This window comes from Olea europaea, chromosome 12 (genome assembly GCF_002742605.1).
Source record: "Olea europaea var. sylvestris chromosome 12, O_europaea_v1, whole genome shotgun sequence".
In the NCBI taxonomy this organism is placed as follows: Eukaryota; Viridiplantae; Streptophyta; class Magnoliopsida; order Lamiales; family Oleaceae; genus Olea; species Olea europaea.
In genome coordinates, this window is record NC_036248.1 from 4,554,686 (window position 1) to 4,575,036 (window position 20,351).

Here is a 20,351-nt window from a genome sequence, read left to right on the forward strand (position 1 = left end):
AGACAAGAAAAGTCTATAATTTCACCAAGAACATGTTAGTTACGGCTTACTGTATACCAAAAAAAAATTATCACTATACTGCATCATTTACAAATACACAATTGCATACGAAGTTCAACACCAAACAAAATAAGGGAAATCCAACAGTCAACAAGAACACTTGAGTTTCTCAAAGAGAAAACAACATCCACACTTGCTGTGCCCTCCCAAAAAATGATTTCAGTATTACTCAAAGAAAAGAAAAATTTTAAAAGAAAAAATTTAATGTTGGCAGATCTTGAAAAAGAATCTGTCGATTTTTCTTTTCGGCCGGTGAGATGATTTCAGACCCTCGACTAAACGGGAACCAAAAAATAGCTAAAGTAAAAATACTCTAAGCTCTGATACCACTGTAGGAACCCTAGAACTGTTTCAAAACATCAAAAATCGTAAGACTATGGATCAAGATTTGTAGATCTGAAAACAGTAAAGAGAAACACAAGCGATTTTTGGTCGAAGCCCCGAGGTTCAGCGATTTGTCAAAATTGCCTAATTCTCGTTGAGCATCCACGAAGGAATAAGCTCGAATCTACTAGAACAAAACACACCGGCCAAATTACAGCAGTTTTCGAATCACAGAAGGAACACACAGTTCCAGCCACCACGACAACAATCTCCTCAACAATACAAAGAACTCACACAAGAGTTCATAGCATCACGTCTACTCTCAACCAACAAGAAAGAATCAACAAGATTCAAAATGAGAGAGCCAAAAATACAAAGAGAGTTTTCAACTCAAACAAAAAGAAAATGAAAGCTGCGTAAAATGAGAGCCAACCCTAACCCTAGAATTGTTGATCTTTTATATGAAATAATCAAATCATTTGATCCGATGGTCCAGCGATTGCTAGGTGTCACGATCATGTGAGAGTCGTTTTTCTCAAGATAGAAAAACGTGTTTTTCCTTTAAGCAAATGAGCTTCCAGATAATTCTACCAATTGGGCCATTTAACCGGGTCATGGGCCATGGATATTAACTTGGGCTTCACAAATGGCAGCAACCCAATTTCTACAACTATTATTTATGAATTAGTTAAATTAGAGACTTAATCTATTTTCAGGTTTGTATAACATACTTTTGACTTGTGAGAAAAGTTTTTGGCTAATGTGCTTAACTAATGGATTATTAGAATGTTTAGGATTTAATTTTTCAAAAATGGATTTATGGTGGAGGATATCATGATAGTTTGGTGAATCAATTTATATTTAATTTTCTTTTTCTTTTTTGCTCAGTGGGGATTGCAAAATTTACTTCCAGGTTGTCGTTTTGTCATTTGTTTGTATGAACTATGAAGGGACTCGTTGTTTCCTTTAACTAACTGATTATTAGAATTATTGTGGCAATCAACTGGAGGAGATACCATCTTTGTACACACCCGTTGCACATATGGATTGTGGTATGTATTGTGAATCTTTTGAAGGAGGACTGAATATGACATTAGTTCATTGACAATTTCTGATTTTCTGGTGATATTTGTTTATTGCTTTTGTTAGGTTGACTACACTACAGTGTTTGTTTTCCGCCTCTTGATGTTTGTGGACAATGGACTAGCTGCTGGAATGGGATTGTAAGGCCTCCCTTTTCTTGAGATGTTGATGTTATATTTATATTATGTAGCTAAACTAATACTTCTGTCACTCACATTATTGAGTCTACTATGACCCATGCGATTCTTCGTTTACTGCTGACATTTTACGAGTAAGATGTATGGTTAACTAGATGTAGATAGTATAGGGTATGCATTCACAAAATTTTGTGGGACATTGTTGGGGAATCGTATGGGGGCTTCGCACTACTTTTAACTTCCCATAAATAGACTAAGTGCATGTTTAGTGCTTAATATAATGAGCAAGATGAACTTTTTTATTCCTTTTTAGTTTTCTAATACTATTCAATCCTCCCTAACAAACTATAACTGTTTAAAACCAAGTTTGTTATGTTAATTTACTGTCATATTAAAGTAACCATCCAACATACTTTATTACATGAGAAATTTTGGTGCTTCAATCTTCACTCAAAAGTTATATAGTGTTTCCTCAGCTCTCTTCTTTTCCTGATATGACAGCCAACTAATTTATTTCTCTATGCATGATCTTAGGGATTTTGGTTGGCAACAAAGATATGCCCGCTTCTGTGGAAGGACAGTTGTATTATCTATTCTAGCTCTACTACTTTACCCATTCCTTTGGGCTTGGACCATTGTTGGTACACTATGGTTCACTAGTGCAAGAAACTGTGTAAGTTTTTTTGCTTTCTTCTCGTGAGTGAGCTAGTACATCATGTACTGCAAGCTTGGAATAGATATAACAAGTAGTCTTTTTTTCAGTTGCCTGAAGGTCAGAAATGGGGTTTTCTTATTTGGTTACTTTTCAGCTATTGTGGACTCATATGCATTGCTTGCTTATCTACTGGAAAGGTTAGTTGTGGTTCTCTTTCACTTCTTCATGCTCCAAGAAGTACAGTTATCAGTTCTGCTTTCTGTTCATTTTTTCAAGAAAAGTTTACCAGTACAGAATCACCCTCTACCTTCCCCCATCCAAAAAGAGAAAAGAAAGAAACGAAACGAACAAACAAAAAAAGTCCTGACCTCACAACTTCCATTCTTCTCCTTTTTCCTTTAATGGGGTACTTGCGAATTGCAATCACCTGTTTGTTTGCATCTCTATCTTTAACCATAAGTCTTTTGATTTTAGCTTGTTTACCCTTCTTTTTGCAGTGGCTAACAAGAAGACAAGCACATCAATTGCGTGCACAGCAAGGAATCCCCATTTCTGAATATGGGGTGAGCTCAAGTACTCAATGTTCATCAACTCGTGGACAGTGTGTGCACATTAGGTTCACTTGAGTTTTTACAAATATTAATCTCTCAATTGATTGTGAAATCTTGTCATTGAGGATTTTCCAAATGTCCAGCAGATGCCCATCAAAATATTAATCTTGCAATTGATTGTGAATTATTGTCACTGAGGATTTTCCACATGTCTAGACAGCCAAAGAAGGTTTACTTATTAAGATGATTCCCAAATTATCCTTGCATAACACGGCAACCTCAAATGATGTTGCTAGATACTCTGTAAGGCTTTGATGCTCGAACTCTTCGAAATGGACGAAGTACCCTTGTCAACATGACATGGGTATGGGTATAAGTATGGGACATGTATCGGATCCTCCAAGTTTCAATCGGACACTTTGCCTTTTCTACTTTTTTCTTTCTCTTCATTCTTCCTTTTCTTTCTTTCCATTTTCTTTTCCCTTACTTCTTTTCCATTTCTACTCTCTATAAACCTAGTGTGCTGCTGAGAGGGTGGAGGAAGACGAAAGTGCTAGTGAAGATGATGGTGCTAGGTTTTTCCCTTTTTTTCTTCTTCTTTCTATTCTCTTTACTTTTTCTTCTTTTTCCTTCTTTCCCTCTCCGTATTGATGTTTTAGGGTTTTCTTTGTATATTATGAAAATGAGTTCCATATAGTACTACTTAGTGTTCCACTAAGTCCAAATTGTAATCAAGTCTCTCTTTCTATTTTATATAACATTTAGTAATTAACTTTTCATAATTGAAAGTTAAACCCTAAAATTCTATTTTATTTGTCTTAACCCATTATTCAGTGCTCATTTCCTTTTTTTGTGAACAATTGATTTTGGTCTATTTAAGATAACATATTGGGTTAGTAAAAAAAATTGAAGTTTTAAAGATATTCCTGTGTTCGAAATTTAAGTTCTTTTTAGTCATGATCCCGTATCCTATATTTTATAAAATAAAAGATCCGACACTTAGATACGTGTCCATACTCGATTCCCGTACCCGTTCCCGAGTTCGAACATCATACCTATAAGGTGATAAAATAAGAATGTCAGATAATCAAAGTAGACAGCGGGTATCACTTGATTGTTAGCGAATAACTTGCCTTTTGATGGTGGAAATTGTCAGTCCATGTTCTATTATTATCCAGACTAGGTAATTGACTATGATATTGACCCTCTATAAATCTTCCATGGCATCAGAGGATAGATAATGCATTGCATAAGAAAATTCATGTCGAACAGTCAATGTTAAGGGTTCAGTTTTAGTGATGTAGTAAAATCATTATTGACACAACTTGTCTTACTGGATATTAGTTTTATTCAAAAGCTTATATTTATTAGCACTGTGGCAAGAATGATGAACAGCTCAACTATATTAGCCATTTCCATTTCTTTAATAGCTGTGTAATGATTTATTATTTTCTGCGTGACTTACTGAAATAACACTTCTTATTTCAGGTTTTTGTTGACATGATTAGAGTGCCGGATTGGGCTTTTGAAGCTGCTGGCCAAGAAATGAGAGGGATGGGGCAAGATACAGCTGCCTACCAGCCAGGAATTTACTTGACAACAGCGCAGGTAAATGAAATTTTCTTTGAAGGACTATAGTTGGTGCTCAATTAATTTCTCGTGCAATCTTAATCTTGGTAATTCCCTGATTTTTAGGACTTGTTAAAATATACAAAGTTACCAACTTTCGGTGATTCAGGCATTTGAACTGATTTTGTAGAGAGAAGCGGTGGAGGCTCTAATTCAAGAACTTCCCAAGTTCACGCTGAAGACCGTTCCTGTTGATTGCAGCGAGTGTCCAATCTGTTTGGAAGAGTTTCGTGTGGGAAATGAGGTAAATATCTTCATTGATCTGTTTATAACAAGTCCAAGGTTGAGGTCCAAACTGGTTAACACACCTTTCCTCTAAGAAATTGAGATTATCTAGTCAAAAATCTCTGCACGCCAACTTAAATTAGTAATTGTCATTTGGCCATGCCAGGAATAAGAAGCTCATAAAATGCTGGACGAACGAGTGCATACCTCAGACATCTTGACGCCTAGTCTCGAGGCATAAGCCTTGACAAATAGCACTTGAGGTGTAGGATGCGAGGCACACCTCAAGGTGTAAGCCTCATACAATGTTTTAAAACAGTCGTAACTGTACCTCATACAAGTATTCCTGTTGGGCTTTGCAATATTTTGCTTCCCCAAGAATGAATGAAGATGGCTTTGTTGGGAGAGTTCATGTTGGGGTCCTTCCTCCAATAGACTAGACCACATACTACGGAATGGCCTAATTGTTCCACTCCTTAAATTCTGTTTCATTTCCCACCTCTTTGCTTTGTTAGCCTCCCTTTTAATCCCACAGGCAGAAGTGCAAAGACCAAAAGCATATACATGGACTCAAGTAGGAAGGAGAAAAGAAAAATGCTTGTCAAAAAGCTTTTAATTTTGAGGTATCATAGAATTAGACATTCTGTTAACACTATGTTTGTACGTCGAGTCTTCTTTCTATTGAACGATGTAGAACAACCCAGAGAGCTAAAAATGGAAGTAAATTAGTTTACTTAGACAATTAATGTATCAGGGTCCTCATTTCCCTCCAAGATAGGTAATTAAATGATTAATGGAATCTAAAAGATAAAGAAACTTTAAAGAATAATGTACACAAGTGGGTGGAGTGAGCTCCATCTTTATATTTCAGATCCAATGAAATATATTTTGGCTTTCTATTACTTATCTCCCTTGTGGGTGTGAGTGGGAAGAGGGAAGAAATCTATAAACCTTTTTTGACTTGAATTTAAGGCACTAGTACTTGGCAATAGACATCACTTGACTTGATGCAGGTTCGTGGTCTTCCATGTGCTCATAATTTCCACGTGGAGTGCATTGATGAGTGGCTTCGGCTGAATGTGAAATGCCCTAGATGCCGTAGTTCTGTCTTTCCAAACCTCGACTTAAGTGCCTTATCCAATATCCGTGCCGATTCAGAGCGGCCATCGTCCAATGTACTCACTACAACTCAATATGTAAGAACCCAACCGCCTAGCCAGAGCTATCTATTGAGATTACAGGGATTGCTTCGTCCAGTTCATGCGGAGAATACCGGGGCTGTCAGTGAAGCAAATAGTGTGGAAACAACTGAAAATGGAGCCCTGCCACTTGCAACTCCTGGTCTAGCAACTACAGAGCCTGTACAGTTGGTAGTAGAACCGTCAATCACCCCTCGACCTTGACCTACTTTTTGTGATCTCTTGAAAGGTTCTAATCTCTAACCACTGTTACACCTCCTCTTTTTTGTCTCTCTTTAATCCAATTACAAAGGATAGAATACGTTGCACATCCTTTTGGTTTCAGGAAAAAATTGCACCTTTGATACCTAACCTATTATTTGACTAGCAATTTGATCCCTAACCTTTAAAAATGAGCATGTTGTTCCTCGACCTTCATGCTAAATTGTACAAATTTTATTTATATTTTCATGCGGTGCTCTGGAAATTATGCCTCCTTCACATAGAATTCTTTCAGTAGAATTTGTACTCTCGCCTATATTTTGAAGACCGTACCGTTTTTTTTTTTTAATGCAACTATTTATTTATTTTTTTAATCTGTTCCTTTATCTTGTAATAATTTACGAGAATTCGAAGTTTTGGGGTATTGAAATTCCATGATTTTTCACTAATTTTTTTTAGTCAATGGATTCAAGCTACAAACATTTTTTAATTTTTTGTAGTCAGACATTTCGCTATCATATTCGCAAACGAGCACTAAGTTTTGTAATAGAAAAATGGTTTTCTTTAAAAACGTATTTTATCGGAAGTTTCCTTTTTAAGAGGCAAAAAAGCAAGGATACTTTCATCTAGCAAGGCTACTTGAGCAACACGTCCCTCCACTCGATTGGATCGGGTCGAAAAGAATGCAATTCTTTTGTTCTCTTTCTTGTCAATATTCCCCATATTGATACACCCAAATTTGTATCAATCTTGCTATATGTACACTTTTTTTGACATTAAGTTTGACATTGTGTTACTTGTCGTACAACGAATGACCAGTTTTAAAATGAAAAACACTTTCTCGCCCATACATTTTTGAAATTGGAAGAATTTGTAAATAATGTTAAACTCCATGTTGCTCCATGTGCAACATGGAGTGTACAAGGAGCATTATTCAACTTGTATATCATATATATTGACCTCAAAATGTTGTCAAATCTCTTGATCAACAGACATTCCTGTTTCTTTAAGTCTAACCACCTTGACTTGCGTGGTTGATCTATTCCCACTTTAATGGTCAAGTTAGAAAGTATTAAAATAAAATTAAGAAAATGAATAATCAGAGCAATTATTTTATCTTATGAAGGAGCGAATTATCATGTGATGTGTTGTGTGTATCACATCACCAATCTTGTCGTCATCCAAAATCATAAGTTGTTGGATCATTGCTTATGGAAGTAGAAGGCAAAAAACAAAGAAACAAATTTTAAATGATAAAATAAGCGAGTCTAAAATAGTTAATTCCATATCTTCCCATCTAAAAATCGACAAATTCAACAATTTTGAATATCAGAGATTTGAACCATCAATGTGCATGATAAGCCCACTGTACAATTCAGTTTCGTTTTTCTTTTCTTCTTTATATCAAGATTCCTTCAGATTCTTTTTTCTTCTCAATAAAGGAGCATATCATATTTCTCAGGAGGAATTTCTATGGAAAATCTGAGAAGAAGCGGTAATAGTCACATATCAATGTCGGATACCGAGTCACAAGGGAATCAAGTTGACTCCTTTCATTCCCCCCTCAGATCAGACTCTCTTCTCCACTCCGAGGGTCCAGATTTCTACCCAGAAAACGATATTAACTACAAAAGTAGATATAGTTGTAAAATAGCATTGGCTAATTGTAAAGCCCTTGTTCCTGTTGATAATTACTACTCCCCTTTACCATCTCTGGGACAATCCATTTTCCCTTCGAGTTCTCCGGCCAATGGGGGAAATGGCAGGCAGCCCGAGCCACAATTGGAAATGCCCACACCCGAAAATATTGATTTCTGGGCAAGTTCTCCGACCACTGGATGTAAGGTCGAGAGACCCTTTTCTCCCTCCATGACTGAGAATCATGAGTTTTCGGTGAAGGGCGAACAGGGGCCAACGTCAGTCGTGACATTCAACCGGTCTGGAAGGGAGGAGCCAGTGACCAAAATAGGGCCGGTGGGTGGCGGTGGAGAGGATGAGGGAGGAGAGAGGCCATCGCGGGCAGCAGTGGCATCAATATTGAGGAGATCGAAAAGGAAGGTGACGGTGAAGAAGGCAGCTTTGGGGTTCAGAGTATGTGAAGTGATAGTGTGTTTGATTTCATTTTCTGTTATGGCTGCTGATAGAACTCGAGGATGGAGTGGTGATTCCTTTGATCGATACAAAGAGTATAGGTTAGCATTCTTTCATTTGCTTCTGCATATTATTCTTTAAATTGCTTATATGAGTGATCCAGTTGCTGACCTCTAAGTGAATTGTGATTCATTTGTTGCTTGAAGTAGATTAGCCAAACATGTTATGATCATAATTATGTCTCATTGTTACACAGGTATTGTGTAGCCGTGAATGCCATTGGATTTGGATATTCGGGATTTCAAGCATATGATCTTACCTACCATTTGGTCTCAGGGAAACACGTCATCTCTCCCCATCTACGTTACCATTTTGATTTCTCAATGGATCAGGTAAGCAATTTTCTTCCGTATTCTTCAACTGATGCAAACTTCTCTCGTATTGTAGTTCTCATAAAAGAAAAAGGGTTTTGCTATAGTAACATAGTAGATGACCGAACACACCCATGGGGGTTGGCATTTTTTTATTCACGCGGAACCCACACACAAATTGTGAGGGTCAATCACCCCCTCTGTCAAGCAATTCGATCACTTCAGCTTTATCCAAAAAAAGAATAAACATGCATTTAGTCGTGTATTTTAGATTTTGGTAGTGTTTGGTGACCTCTTCAATCACCCCCTCTGTCAAGCAATTCGATCACTTCAGCTTTATCCAAAGAAAGAATAAACACACATTTAGTCGTGTATTTTAGATTTTGGTAGTGTTTGGTGACCTCTGAACATGTTGTGGTGTACTCTAAAATGTTGCCGCTGGAGATTGAGTTACATCATCTTTTTCATTTACAATTGATTACTTTTCTTAGAGCTATTTGTTCAACCTTCTGATCTAAAAGTTTAAATTCTTTGAGTGTTGAATTGATGAATATACTTATTTAACTATAGTTTTTAACACACCCATGCCAAATTAGTGCTTTTCATTGAAAGCCACGCACACTCACAATTTTCAAAAACTAGGTCGCAGTATGAGAAGGGCATGTGCATTTATTTATATTTTGTATTTCAAAGCGCCCTTGTATGTGAACTGAATTCATTTTTTGTCAACGACACGACTTCCACAAGCACAATTTTCATGGAGGAGTAGCGGCAACACCTAAAGTTCGACGAAGGTACATAGTAATGCTCCAAACTAGGATAGACAGTATAAAGAACTAGATTTTTAGTATCCTTTTTCTCTCTGGATACCATCCAGTCAGTCTGCTCTACCATACAAGCCAATATGGTTTTTACATTATAGTCTGGTTCCTCAGATACTCGTACATAGTTTTTACATTTAGTTTGGTTCCTTGGATACTTGCTCAAAGAAACATTACACTTCTTGTCTGGCAGATTCTGGCATATCTTATAATGTCGGCATCATCTTCAGCAGCAACAAGGGTGGACGGATGGACATCTACTTGGGGGGAAGATGAGTTCACGATAAGGGCAAGTGCATCTATTGCAATGTCTTTTCTTGCTTTCATTTCATTTGCCTTGAGCTCTATCATATCTGGCTACAACCTCTGCAACCGAGAAGCAGTTTAATCTCTACATCTTCAGTCAAACTATTAAAGATAAATGTAGTAGTGAGTGGAAGAAAACAGACTACAAATAAATAAAAATACGCTCGGTATTGAACAATGCAACAATAGACACCGCCATAAACTATTGTTCATCACCAATGGTGATCAATAAGATTACTCGAAGGAAAATTTCAATTTAAAAGGCCTCGAGGAGTAATTCCTTTGAAAAATAGAACCCATTAGACCATACATTATTACAATGAAATATTATATGTAGTGTAAAAAAAATGATTGATATGTCGTGAAACAAATTAAAACTCTTGAAAGGAAAGCTATGTAATTTTAATTCCTCCAAAATCGTTAACTAATCGAAAATAATTTTCGATAGGGACAAATGAATTCGACTCTTGACTATAATTTTCATATCCATGATTGTTCCAAAAGAGGACTGAGCTTACAAGTTGTTCAAGAGTAGTGCATCAACCATCAAAACCTCAGTTCAACGTGTTCATCTGATCACAGCATATGAAATGCCATCACGTTAGAAGAAATAAATGATGCAAAAATGCTTACACTATTACATCGCAACAGAAACAAAATGATATCTGCCAATGCCTAAAGGATTTAAAGCCAAACAGCATTATCAAAAGATGATGCCCTGAACCAGCAAATGACTTGGATCTAACAAAAAGTACAAAGCCAAGACCCCAATTTGTGTGAATGACATGGTTCATAAAATTCGATAAGGCGCCTTCAAAACTTATTTCACTTATCGACTGAAGTCTTTCTCTTCCGATCAGGCGAGGAGGAATCCTGTGCTTGAGCCTAACCAAAGACTGACCTGTATTTAAAAACAGTCAGAAGTAAACTTTAAATGATCTTGTGTAAAATATAAGCTTTTAGAGCATCTCTTATTCATGGGATTCCCTTGTCTTTCTTTAATTTTCTCTTTGCGCTTACTCTCTTTTATTAACATGATGCCGGTAAAAGCAGGAGAGACGAACAGGAATGTTCCCCGTCTGTTACAAAATTCTAACAATGCGTGTCTTCGACACAAAAATATCAAAAAAGCATCAAAATCCAAATAAGGCATATTGTAATCATAACGAAGATTCAAATTGAGAAATCCCAAATCAGTGACAAGTATTTGAGATTAAAATACATAAAACATAAAAACCACACCAAAGATGCTTGATGATTTGATCTAAATTCTAAAATCAGTTTGAGTGGAGTAATCAATGAAAATATATTCTATTTGAAGAAAAAAAGAGCATAAAACACATTTTTCATTTCTTTTCATTGCCATACTTCGTCTTCCAGTAAATTGGAGATACCACTCTATTTTTCTTTTTGGCTGCTAAGATAAGATTCATTTTTAATTTTTGTTATTTACTCTGTATAAAAATAAAAATAAAAATAGAGAAACAAAGAAATATTTCTCAACATGACCCTCTTGTGCCTCTGATGAGTCATCAGAATTGGAAAGATGCACTGCTTTGACCCTCGTGGAAAAGTAACTAATTTTCATGTAAAAAGTCTAAACCGTATTTCATACTAATTTTTCGTTATTTTGAGGCAACTCTCCAACATATAGATAGACATCAGTCAAGCCTTTTCTTGCATTTCTTGTGTATCTTGTTTTTGTGAGTTGTCTGAAACCAGTATATTTTGTGAGGTAGCAACAGTATTTTAAACCATAGCATAAAGACTATGATACTGAAACCATTATGTAATGCAACGCAACATGAAATGGAAGTAGTAAGAGAATTGGAGCTCACCCACAGGTTGAACATTGCTTGTGATGCTTGCAGAATATTGACAAACAAACAGAGCATATGTAGCCCATGTCAATTGTGTTTTTGTGGCAAAAGCACCTGCAGATTTTACAGTATCAAAAATCAACAATTTTAAAGCACCTAGAATCTTTTATCTTTTCTCCACTCAATAATCCAAGACTCCAATTCATGCTTGCAGTTTAAAGAAGTGTGTAGCTGTCCTTATGCAAGTTAACAAACACAATATTTAAGATGAGCACGGAAATCAGTTTTCCAAAAATTCAACCATGCACCACTCTGTATGCATTTTAGGATATATATATCAAATCAAAATAAATGCCAGAGATAATAATTATCACTCATCACTTAAGACTTGAGAGGTTTTTAACTACAATTATTGCTTCGAACCTACTTAAATAGCAAGACATTAATTGTACGCTATAGGCCACTAAGAAGCTTATTTGATAAAATTGGAGAGGATCATGTTCTGATTGGTATACACAAAAGAAAATTGATGTGAAAGTAAATAAAAAGATGGAAGCGCAGGTGTAGTAGCTAACATTATTCAGTTTTAGTAAACAGTGATATATATAGAGAAGAAAATTGCATATTGATAAGAATATTTTTGGGGAAGACAATAATAATAATGCACAGGTTTCTGAAGCAACTTACGCTGCGCGAAAGTCCACCCCCACAGGCTTAGGAAGTTGTAAGAAGCTGCGAGAATGCAAATCTGTTGCGAAAACTGTCTGCATGTGACAATGATCATAAATTAATACCCTATAGTGTTGCAGAGGAAGGGGAGAGACTGCAACATGCAAATTTTGAATGTAAGACAAATTTTGATAACACAAAAACAAGAATCTTCCTACATATATCGTTGGTGCCTAATGATAAGAAGACAACTAATTCAATAAAATAGGAAAGTTGTTATGAAAGCAGGATTATTACTAACTCCATGCAAAACTCTGGAATGCTGGTCAAATCAAAGTGGGGAATGATCATTATCATAAGAAAAGGACCAGAAGGTAAATTCCAACTTCTAAAAAAAAGAGCATCAAGTCCACAATATATACCGTCTGCAAAATTTTCATCGAAATAAAATAAAAATATTATTGGTACCAATGAAACCCAATCTAATTCGAAATAAAATAAAAATATTTTTGGTACCAATGAAACCTAATCTAATTCCAAACAAAATAAAGAAGTGACTGGTACAGCAAGCACATTGTCCATGAAAATCATGTTAAGACAAAGTTAGATTCTCCAAAGAAAACAACCCCGTATGGATGGAGGAAGGATTCCTTGAAAAGAAGAAAGAAGAGAAGAATATCACTTTGCTTCCACCCACCAACTTAGGGGTCCGTGGGGCTCGGACCAGCCCAACCTGGCGAGCCAGCTTGTGCTCGTAATTGGGGCAAGCTGAACACGAGCTAGCTCGCTTCAAAAAACCTCAACTTGGCTCGGCCCACCAGCTAGCACATTGGAGGGGTGAGCTGAGCCCAGTTCACAAGCCACTCGCACTCAACAAGATTTTTTATTTCTTCTTTTAAAAATTCAAAAAAAAAATTAGTTTCCCAGCTCCCTGACAAGCCAATGCGAGCTAGCCACAGACACAGAGAGTATCTTCATGTTTTTCTCACGCACGCACACACGTATTTAGAAATTCTAAGTTCTTGACAAAAAATTTAAACATGTGGACTAACAACATTCATAGGTCAAGCCTATAGTTTTAAATTAAATTATTTCAACTTTAGAAATATAAAACTGTTTTTCCAGATAATGAAATTCACTTTACATTATACCTTTGATTATGAATTCTAAAATTTCGATAACGCCCTTTTCCTTCCAAAAATAAAAGAAATAATTTGCCAAAAATATCTAACCGGACATTTATCTGGTAGCCATTTACCATTCATATCACCTTTGAATGCTAAAAAATTTAAGTTTGAGTGCAACAAGAAAGATCTTAAGATGAGGGAGGTATATATTACTTGATGTTGCCATCATAAGAAGTACTTACCGACAGATATTGAAAAAGCCCATCCAATTGTTGAGGCTTCAGATATACACCACCAGTTATATAAGAAGCTTGCCGTAAAAATATGCACCCCTTTGATAACACCAGACCAATGCAAAACTCATTATCAGGAATGAAAGAAATTAGTGATATGATTTGCAGAATGCTATCAAAATGCTACCTGCTGCAGGAAAGCAGAATGTTGAGCTCCCAGTATACATGAATCTACAGGTACCTGCAAGAACCATTTGCATTTAATACAAACAGTTTACAGAGAATCATTTATGAAAATATGCGACAAGACCAATGAATATTTTCCATAGCTTACAAGACAGCGTCATTGGAAGATATTGATAAATTAGTTATATTACAGACCTCTTGTAGGTTCTGCAGTTAAGCTGATGTTTTTAGTAGAACACTTCACTTCACAAAATATATCAATTTTAGAGCACCTAAAATATTGGTTCCACCATACTCTATCATACTTTATTAGCGCATACATTTTTAAGTCTACAACCATTGCCTTTCAGTTTGCTCAATGTGTATATTTTGTATGTTTAAGCTGTTTGCAGAAGAGCAAGAAATTGACGGTTGCACTCCAGTTTATTACAGAAAGGATAGTCCTGGAGGGTGATTCAACTACCATTACAGGTATTCTTGGGAGGGAGGAAAAAAGATGATTCAGAGCTGCATGCGGTTCTGAAAGAGTGAAAGAAGTCCAGAAACAAAGGAAAGCTAGAGGAGGAAACAATCAAGCTGATGAGGCTCAATGGAAAAAAGGAGTTAAAATAACATGTGAAGTTTGTTACTGAGTAAAGAGTGTAGAGATGATCCTTTTTATGTCTCCAACAACACCTCTCATCTTAAGGTGAGGGCATGTCGAAATTACAATAGATGCAAAACCAGATAGGGATCAAGTAAAAAGCTTTACCAGTTCAATTATCAGACTTATATTACATACTTGAATAATTTCACTGTTCCACTCAAATTAAATGTTCTTTACAGTGGTTTATAGGTCGTTTGATATATTTTATTAGTCATTGGTAGTGATGAATTTGAGCAGAGAGAAGGAAGAATACCATGTTAACACCAGGCTCTTTTATTGAGGTGAAACATTGTAAGTATAGGGTCCCAATTGTATTCTTCAATATTTCCTATATTATTTTCGATACATCTCATAAGCTGAGAAAAGCAATTGGTCTTTATGGAGTCCATGTCGAAATGGCAATCCACTCTCGCATTCATATTGATAAAGTAATTGTTGACACATAAAAATTCAACCCAAATCGAACGGCCCAAGGAATGAAGCCCAATTGGAGGATCCCCAAATCAGATAGTCCAAAAAACGAAACCCAATCAAATCAGATAGCCCAAAGAACGAAGCCCAGTCAAGCAATTCAAGATGAAGGCTCAAATAGGGAGGCCCAAGAATACGGTAACACCATCGCCCAAGTTTGCAAGTCGCCCAGAATCTGAGCGAATGGAGTGTCATGCAGTCGCCCAGAGCTGTTACTCTATTCTTGCCCAAACCTTCGAGTCGTCCAAAGTCTTAGCAAACATAAAGTGTTGTGATTATCAAGAAGTGCAGTTATCAAAGCGGTTATTAAAGCAGTCCTATCACATTCCACGATTCAAAAAATTCAATCGAAAACGGTTGAACGACGAAGAGTAATGACAGCAGTTAAAAAAGGCAGTTCCATGACAAGTTGGCCATTACGAGGAAAGTGGAAAGTTGTAGAATGATCAAGTAATTTTTAGGCGGTTGATCACAAAGAGATCATCCAGGGAGTATAAAAGGAAGAAAAGATATAGAGCAAAGGATCGAATCAAAAACTCTCGAATAGAGAACATGTAATTTTAAATTCCTTAACTTAGATTTAAACACTTCTTTCAGTAACTTGTGTACTTGCGCCCCTTGGAGGCATTCTGTTTTTAATTTCCAATTGTAAAGTCATCGCCAATAAAGAACACCCCTTTTTGGGACTTTGTCTCAAGAGGTTTGTCCCTTACACAATCGTCTGATCCCTTTTAATTGTTAGCGACTAACACGCGCGAAACAGTAATAATGCATTAAAATTATCACAAAAGAAGAATCATTTTAGAACATGTAGTATCAGCAATAATTAAGTTTAAAGCACACAATTTACCATCAATCGTTGAGCAGAGAAAATTGCATTCATAATTGCAACATATCTGCAAAGAAAACCTTTAGCCAAAAGCAAATGGATTAAATCATGGCTGTTCCAAAATATCTTAAATAACATACTGTCCAGGTCCATCTGGAGATCCATGGAAGCATAGAATCTGTAATTATTGGGCCGTATTTGATCAGAGCTAATACTATCCAACATAACAGAGTATCATATTGAGTGCTAGAATATTCATACTATAAGCAGTAATAAGAAAGAGTGAATTACATCAAACAAATGTTAATAGTATATCCTGTATGGAAAAGTAGAAAACAATACTTCCAACTGGGCATGTAAAATGACAATATTTGCAGTAAGTTGCAAAATGTGTGTGTGTGTGTGGTATATATATTTATATGTATATATATGTATACATACAATTGAACTTACCCTAGGCCGTGGATGAAGTGGTCCTGACCGAAACACCTTCTGTATGTCTGATTTATTCATTCAAGTCGTATCAAACAGTATTTCTGAACAATCCACATATACCCAAGTAAACATTATACTAGAGAAATAATAATGATGAAGGTGTATTATCTTATAAGAAATAAAAGGATACAGCAGAGAGCCATGGAAAGGGAGCCTGAAAGAAGAGAAAATCCAGGGCCATCAACAGAGTCTTCGCGACACAATGACTCGTCTTTCGCCACAAACTCCTCCAATTTCTGCAGCAGACTCTCTGCTCTTTGGTTATGATTCTGCGAGGCTGAGGAATAAAAAATGTAGTCACAGGAATTGTACCCTGTCGCAATCAATACAACTTGGTTTAGCTGATTTAGTAAAAGTATTGAGTTCAAAAATGGCAGTACCTGTGGAGTAGAAATAAATATTAATTTTTTAAAGTTATGGAAACGAAAGTAATATGCAGGAATTAGAGGGTAGGAGCCTAAAGGGGGAATTACATTGGAGAGGAACTTGGAGAAGGAGAGAGTGGAATTGATGGAGTTTCAGAAAAATGGGTTGGTGTCGATTAGCACCATCAATAGACTAACAACATCTGAAACATATAAAAGACGTTAGTTGATACTTTTGTAATGCATATACATATATACATAATTATACCCGAGTGTACAGAAAGAAGAAGGGACCTGTGTAAAGCTTAGATGCGACTGGAGTCATCTTCTTTGTTGTCTGTAACTTTAATACGATTCTGGGACTCTACACTCTGGCTTTAAACACAGAAGTTAATTAATACCCTGTCCAATATCTTAAAAAACAAGTCTTAAGTGCTAATTCAGCCTTAAACTCCAGTACACTGCAGGGAATATTTCTTGAAATAATATTTTGTTTTTGTAGCATACTTTCAACTAGAATTACACCTTAATACAACCAAAATAACTTTAGCTAACTTGAAATAATATTTAGAAAATAAAAAAATTTGAAGTCATAACAATAAACATACATTTCTAATCTTTGAAGTATGCTTGCCATTTAATGGAAAATTAATGTATTCCCATTACATTATTATATTTATAAGATGAAATATATTCCAAAATTTTGAATAGTGTTTTAGTTAATTATTCACACAAATATATATATTAATGGAAAATTAATGTATTCCCATTACATTATTATATTTATAAGATGAAATATATTCCAAAATTTTGAATAGTGTTTTAGTTAATTATTCACACATAATTTCAAAAATTTCCATCAAGAATTACTATTTTGAATAGTGTTTTAATTGCCTAATCTTGGGCTGGGCAAATTTCTCGAACCGAACTTGACGGTTCTTGTCAAATTAAATGTCCGAACGGGTATCTGAATTGAAAATCAACGGGTACGATTCAATTCTCGATTCTAGACCAAGAACCAAAAAATCGAATAAGAACTGAATCTTTCTATTTTTTTTATATTAAGTAAATCAAATTATTTTAATTTTAACTTTTTCTAAACAAATTAACAAATTAACGATTTCTAAATCCAAATTTTTGGCCCAATAATTTGTTTCATTTCTAATTTTTTTATTTTTGGCCCAATTACTTATTTTATTGTTTCATTTTTTAGTCAAACAACATCAAATTCACTAAATAACCCTAAACACCTACACTAAAGTGCATAACGTTGTCTCGACTCTCGCACTCACTCTCGTAGCCTCGTTAATATTTCAAAACCTATACAATCGTTGGCCGACACTGTGACCTCCGATCGAAACTGTGACCTTCACCGACCGAAATTTTGATCGTAGCGATAATTTGAACAATGTAGTTTACTATTCTCCGACATTCCAAAATCATTGAATGTATCATTAGTTATATTTATTTAATGTTTTTATAAATGTTAAAAAATTTAATTATAGTACAGAACCGAACGGAATCGAACCTGAACGGTTCCATAATTATATTTGGACCCGACGGTTCCATTTACTAGATACCCGAAAATTTTAGTTCAGTTCGGTGAATCGACCCGCGCCCACCCCTAGCCTAATCACCAAAACGGGTCTATTTCAAAAGTTTCCATCAAGAATTATTAAGAACGTAAACTAGAGAAGAACAAGTAAAAGAGAAAAGGAACGACGCCGGCAGAAATAAAAAGGAGATGTTGGCAGATGCATTTACCTGGTGGAAAGATAGCAAATTTGAAGTAATGACGCTTAACCCAAAGGGGCCGCCGGTCAAGGAGAAGGATAAACTGAATTTTCTGAATGCAGTGGCTGAACCGGCGAGGAGAGGCTGCCGCTGTGGTGGTGCTTCTTCAATATGCGGTGGCGCATCCACGGTTAGACCTTTTCTATTTATTTGTTCTTAGTTCTTTTTCTTTATTAAGGTATTAAATATGAAAGCAAAGAGCACTAACCATCTGACAGTTTGGCCGAGTGGTCTAAGGCGCCAGATTTAGGCTCTGGTCCGAAAGGGCGTGGGTTCAAATCCCACAGCTGTCAAAATTGATTCTTTTTTCTCTCTTATTTATATGCTTCACATTCAAATAAAATTTGATACAGAAAGTTCTTTTTGAACAGAAAATGAAGTAGAGGATGTAAAGATAAAAATGGACTTTTTTCTTGGGAGTAATTTTTATTTTACTTTTAAGCAACACATACTAATATAGTATTTGTCTCTAATAAGAAATCAATCGAGGATCATGTTTTGTGTGGTATTTATTTCAGGCGTTTTTGTTGTCAGATTAAGGTGAGATTTTTCATCTATTGGTACACTAAAATGCCATCTTCAATGTTGTCTCGCTCTTAAAGAGTTCTATCCGACATAATTACGTATTTTTCTCTCAAAACGAGATATACAATATTGAGTAATTTATCTTTAAAAAATTAACTCGAGAGCACATTTGGAAAAATCATCTCTTGTATGCAAACTTCTTAATAATAATCTTGTATTTTGAAAAATTATAATACACTTCACGTTGTTTATACATCGTCTGAATCACCGCTTTACATTTCAACCTATCTAAGCCCCTTACATCCATGCCGACATCATCTCCCTATTATACCTCGGTCCCATTGCACTTCCTTTTTCACATATCCTATGCATTCCTACATTATTTTCCCCCTATCTCGTCGTCTTCTTTTGGGTTGGTTTGGCCAAATGAGAAGATAATTTTGTACAAGTTAAGATTGATTTTGATTAAGTCAGTCCATTCAATTGACTCGACTCGATTAGTGTAATATTAATTTTTTCCGATCACAATATTTAAGTCATTTATAAATTTTATATTAGAAAAATGAAAATAAAAAACATTAGAAAACAAATCTAGCACATTGTAACCCATAAAGAAATATAATAATAATAATAATAAGAGCACCAAAGAAAATGGATTAAAAAAAAAAAAAAAAAGCTATAGTGGATAAAGATTGGCTTGTTGCTGACATGTGGAAAGATTTTGGCATTTTTCCGTTATCTATAAAAAATAAATATACACATAAATATTCGCTACCAGTTTCAGTTGTTGCCTGGGGATGAGCAAAAACCAAATTTAATAAGACAATAACCATAGCCCACTCCCGCTTCCAAGAATTCTGAGCATAAATCGTCTTGTTTGTTCTACCTCGGTAATTATTGCCCTTTTCTTCTGTTTTTTTTATCTGGGGATCAAATTATTTCGTACTTTTTTGTACTAAATTTGTTTTTTTTTCCCGTGCGGGAAAAAGAGGGTGTAATATTAATTTTTTCCGATCACAATATTGAAGTCATTTATAAATTTTATATTAGAAAAATGAAAATAAAAAACATTAGAAAACAAATCTAGCACATTGTAACCCATAAAGAAATATAATAATAATAATAAAAAAAGCAACAAAAAAAAAGGAATAAAAAAAAAAAAAAAAAGCTATAGTGGATAAAGATTGGCTTGTTGCTGACATGTGGAAAGATTTTGCATTTTTCCATTATCTATAAAAAATAAATATACACATAAATATTAGCTACCAGTTTCAGTTGTTGCCTGGGGATGAGCAAAAACCAAATTCAATGAGACAATAACCATAGCCCACTGCCGCTTCCAAGAATTCTGAGCATAAATCGTCTCGTTTGTTCTACCTCGGTAATTATTGCCCTTTTCTTCTGTTTTTTTTATCTGGGGATCAAATTATTTCGTACTTTTTTGTACTAAATTTGTTTTTTTTTCCCGTGCGGGAAAAAGAGGTGAACAGTAGATGGCGAGTCAATCTGATTCTCCGCCAAATCCCATAGATGAAAAG

At 35.5% G+C, this 20,351-nt stretch overlaps 3 protein-coding genes, 1 non-coding gene and 1 pseudogene across 5 annotated transcripts in view; 3 read left to right on the forward strand and 2 right to left on the reverse strand.

Annotated features, from left to right (window-relative positions):
• LOC111406460 (RING-H2 finger protein ATL73-like) overlaps positions 1–1,478 on the reverse strand; it is a 4,478-nt gene extending 3,000 nt beyond the window's left edge. The window contains exons 1-2 of the mRNA XM_023035882.1: positions 1,360–1,478; positions 373–406 (exon numbers count right to left, since the gene is read on the reverse strand). Of these exons, the coding sequence (XP_022891650.1) occupies positions 373–406; positions 1,360–1,478 (153 nt within the window). The remainder of the gene's footprint in view (positions 1–372; positions 407–1,359) is intronic.
• On the forward strand, positions 1,152–6,438 carry LOC111405288 (E3 ubiquitin-protein ligase SIS3-like). The gene is made up of 8 exons (XM_023034102.1): positions 1,152–1,436; positions 1,534–1,607; positions 2,139–2,277; positions 2,367–2,456; positions 2,757–2,822; positions 4,299–4,418; positions 4,570–4,683; positions 5,678–6,438. Exons 2-8 carry the CDS (start codon positions 1,570–1,572, stop codon positions 6,065–6,067), a joined length of 957 nt encoding a protein of 318 aa, XP_022889870.1. The 5' UTR covers positions 1,152–1,436; positions 1,534–1,569; the 3' UTR covers positions 6,068–6,438.
• Positions 6,439–7,013: 575 nt separating this feature from the next.
• On the forward strand, positions 7,014–10,108 carry LOC111405287 (CASP-like protein 4A3). Of its 2 annotated transcripts, XM_023034101.1 has the most exons (4): positions 7,014–8,256; positions 8,412–8,547; positions 9,274–9,320; positions 9,541–10,108. In XM_023034101.1, exons 1-4 carry the CDS (start codon positions 7,538–7,540, stop codon positions 9,557–9,559), a joined length of 921 nt encoding a protein of 306 aa, XP_022889869.1. In that variant the 5' UTR covers positions 7,014–7,537; the 3' UTR covers positions 9,560–10,108. The 2 variants fall into 2 exon arrangements, with proteins under 2 accessions (XP_022889869.1, XP_022889868.1); XM_023034100.1 differs by lacking the exon at positions 9,274–9,320 and having other exon boundaries at positions 7,018–8,256; positions 9,541–9,868.
• Positions 9,672–18,412, reverse strand: LOC111405289 (annotated as a pseudogene).
• An 89-nt stretch (positions 18,413–18,501) lies between these two features.
• Positions 18,502–18,581, forward strand: TRNAL-UAG. Its single transcript has one exon. It is a non-coding gene; the product is annotated as a tRNA-Leu (tRNA).
• The last annotated feature ends 1,770 nt before the right edge of the window (positions 18,582–20,351 follow it).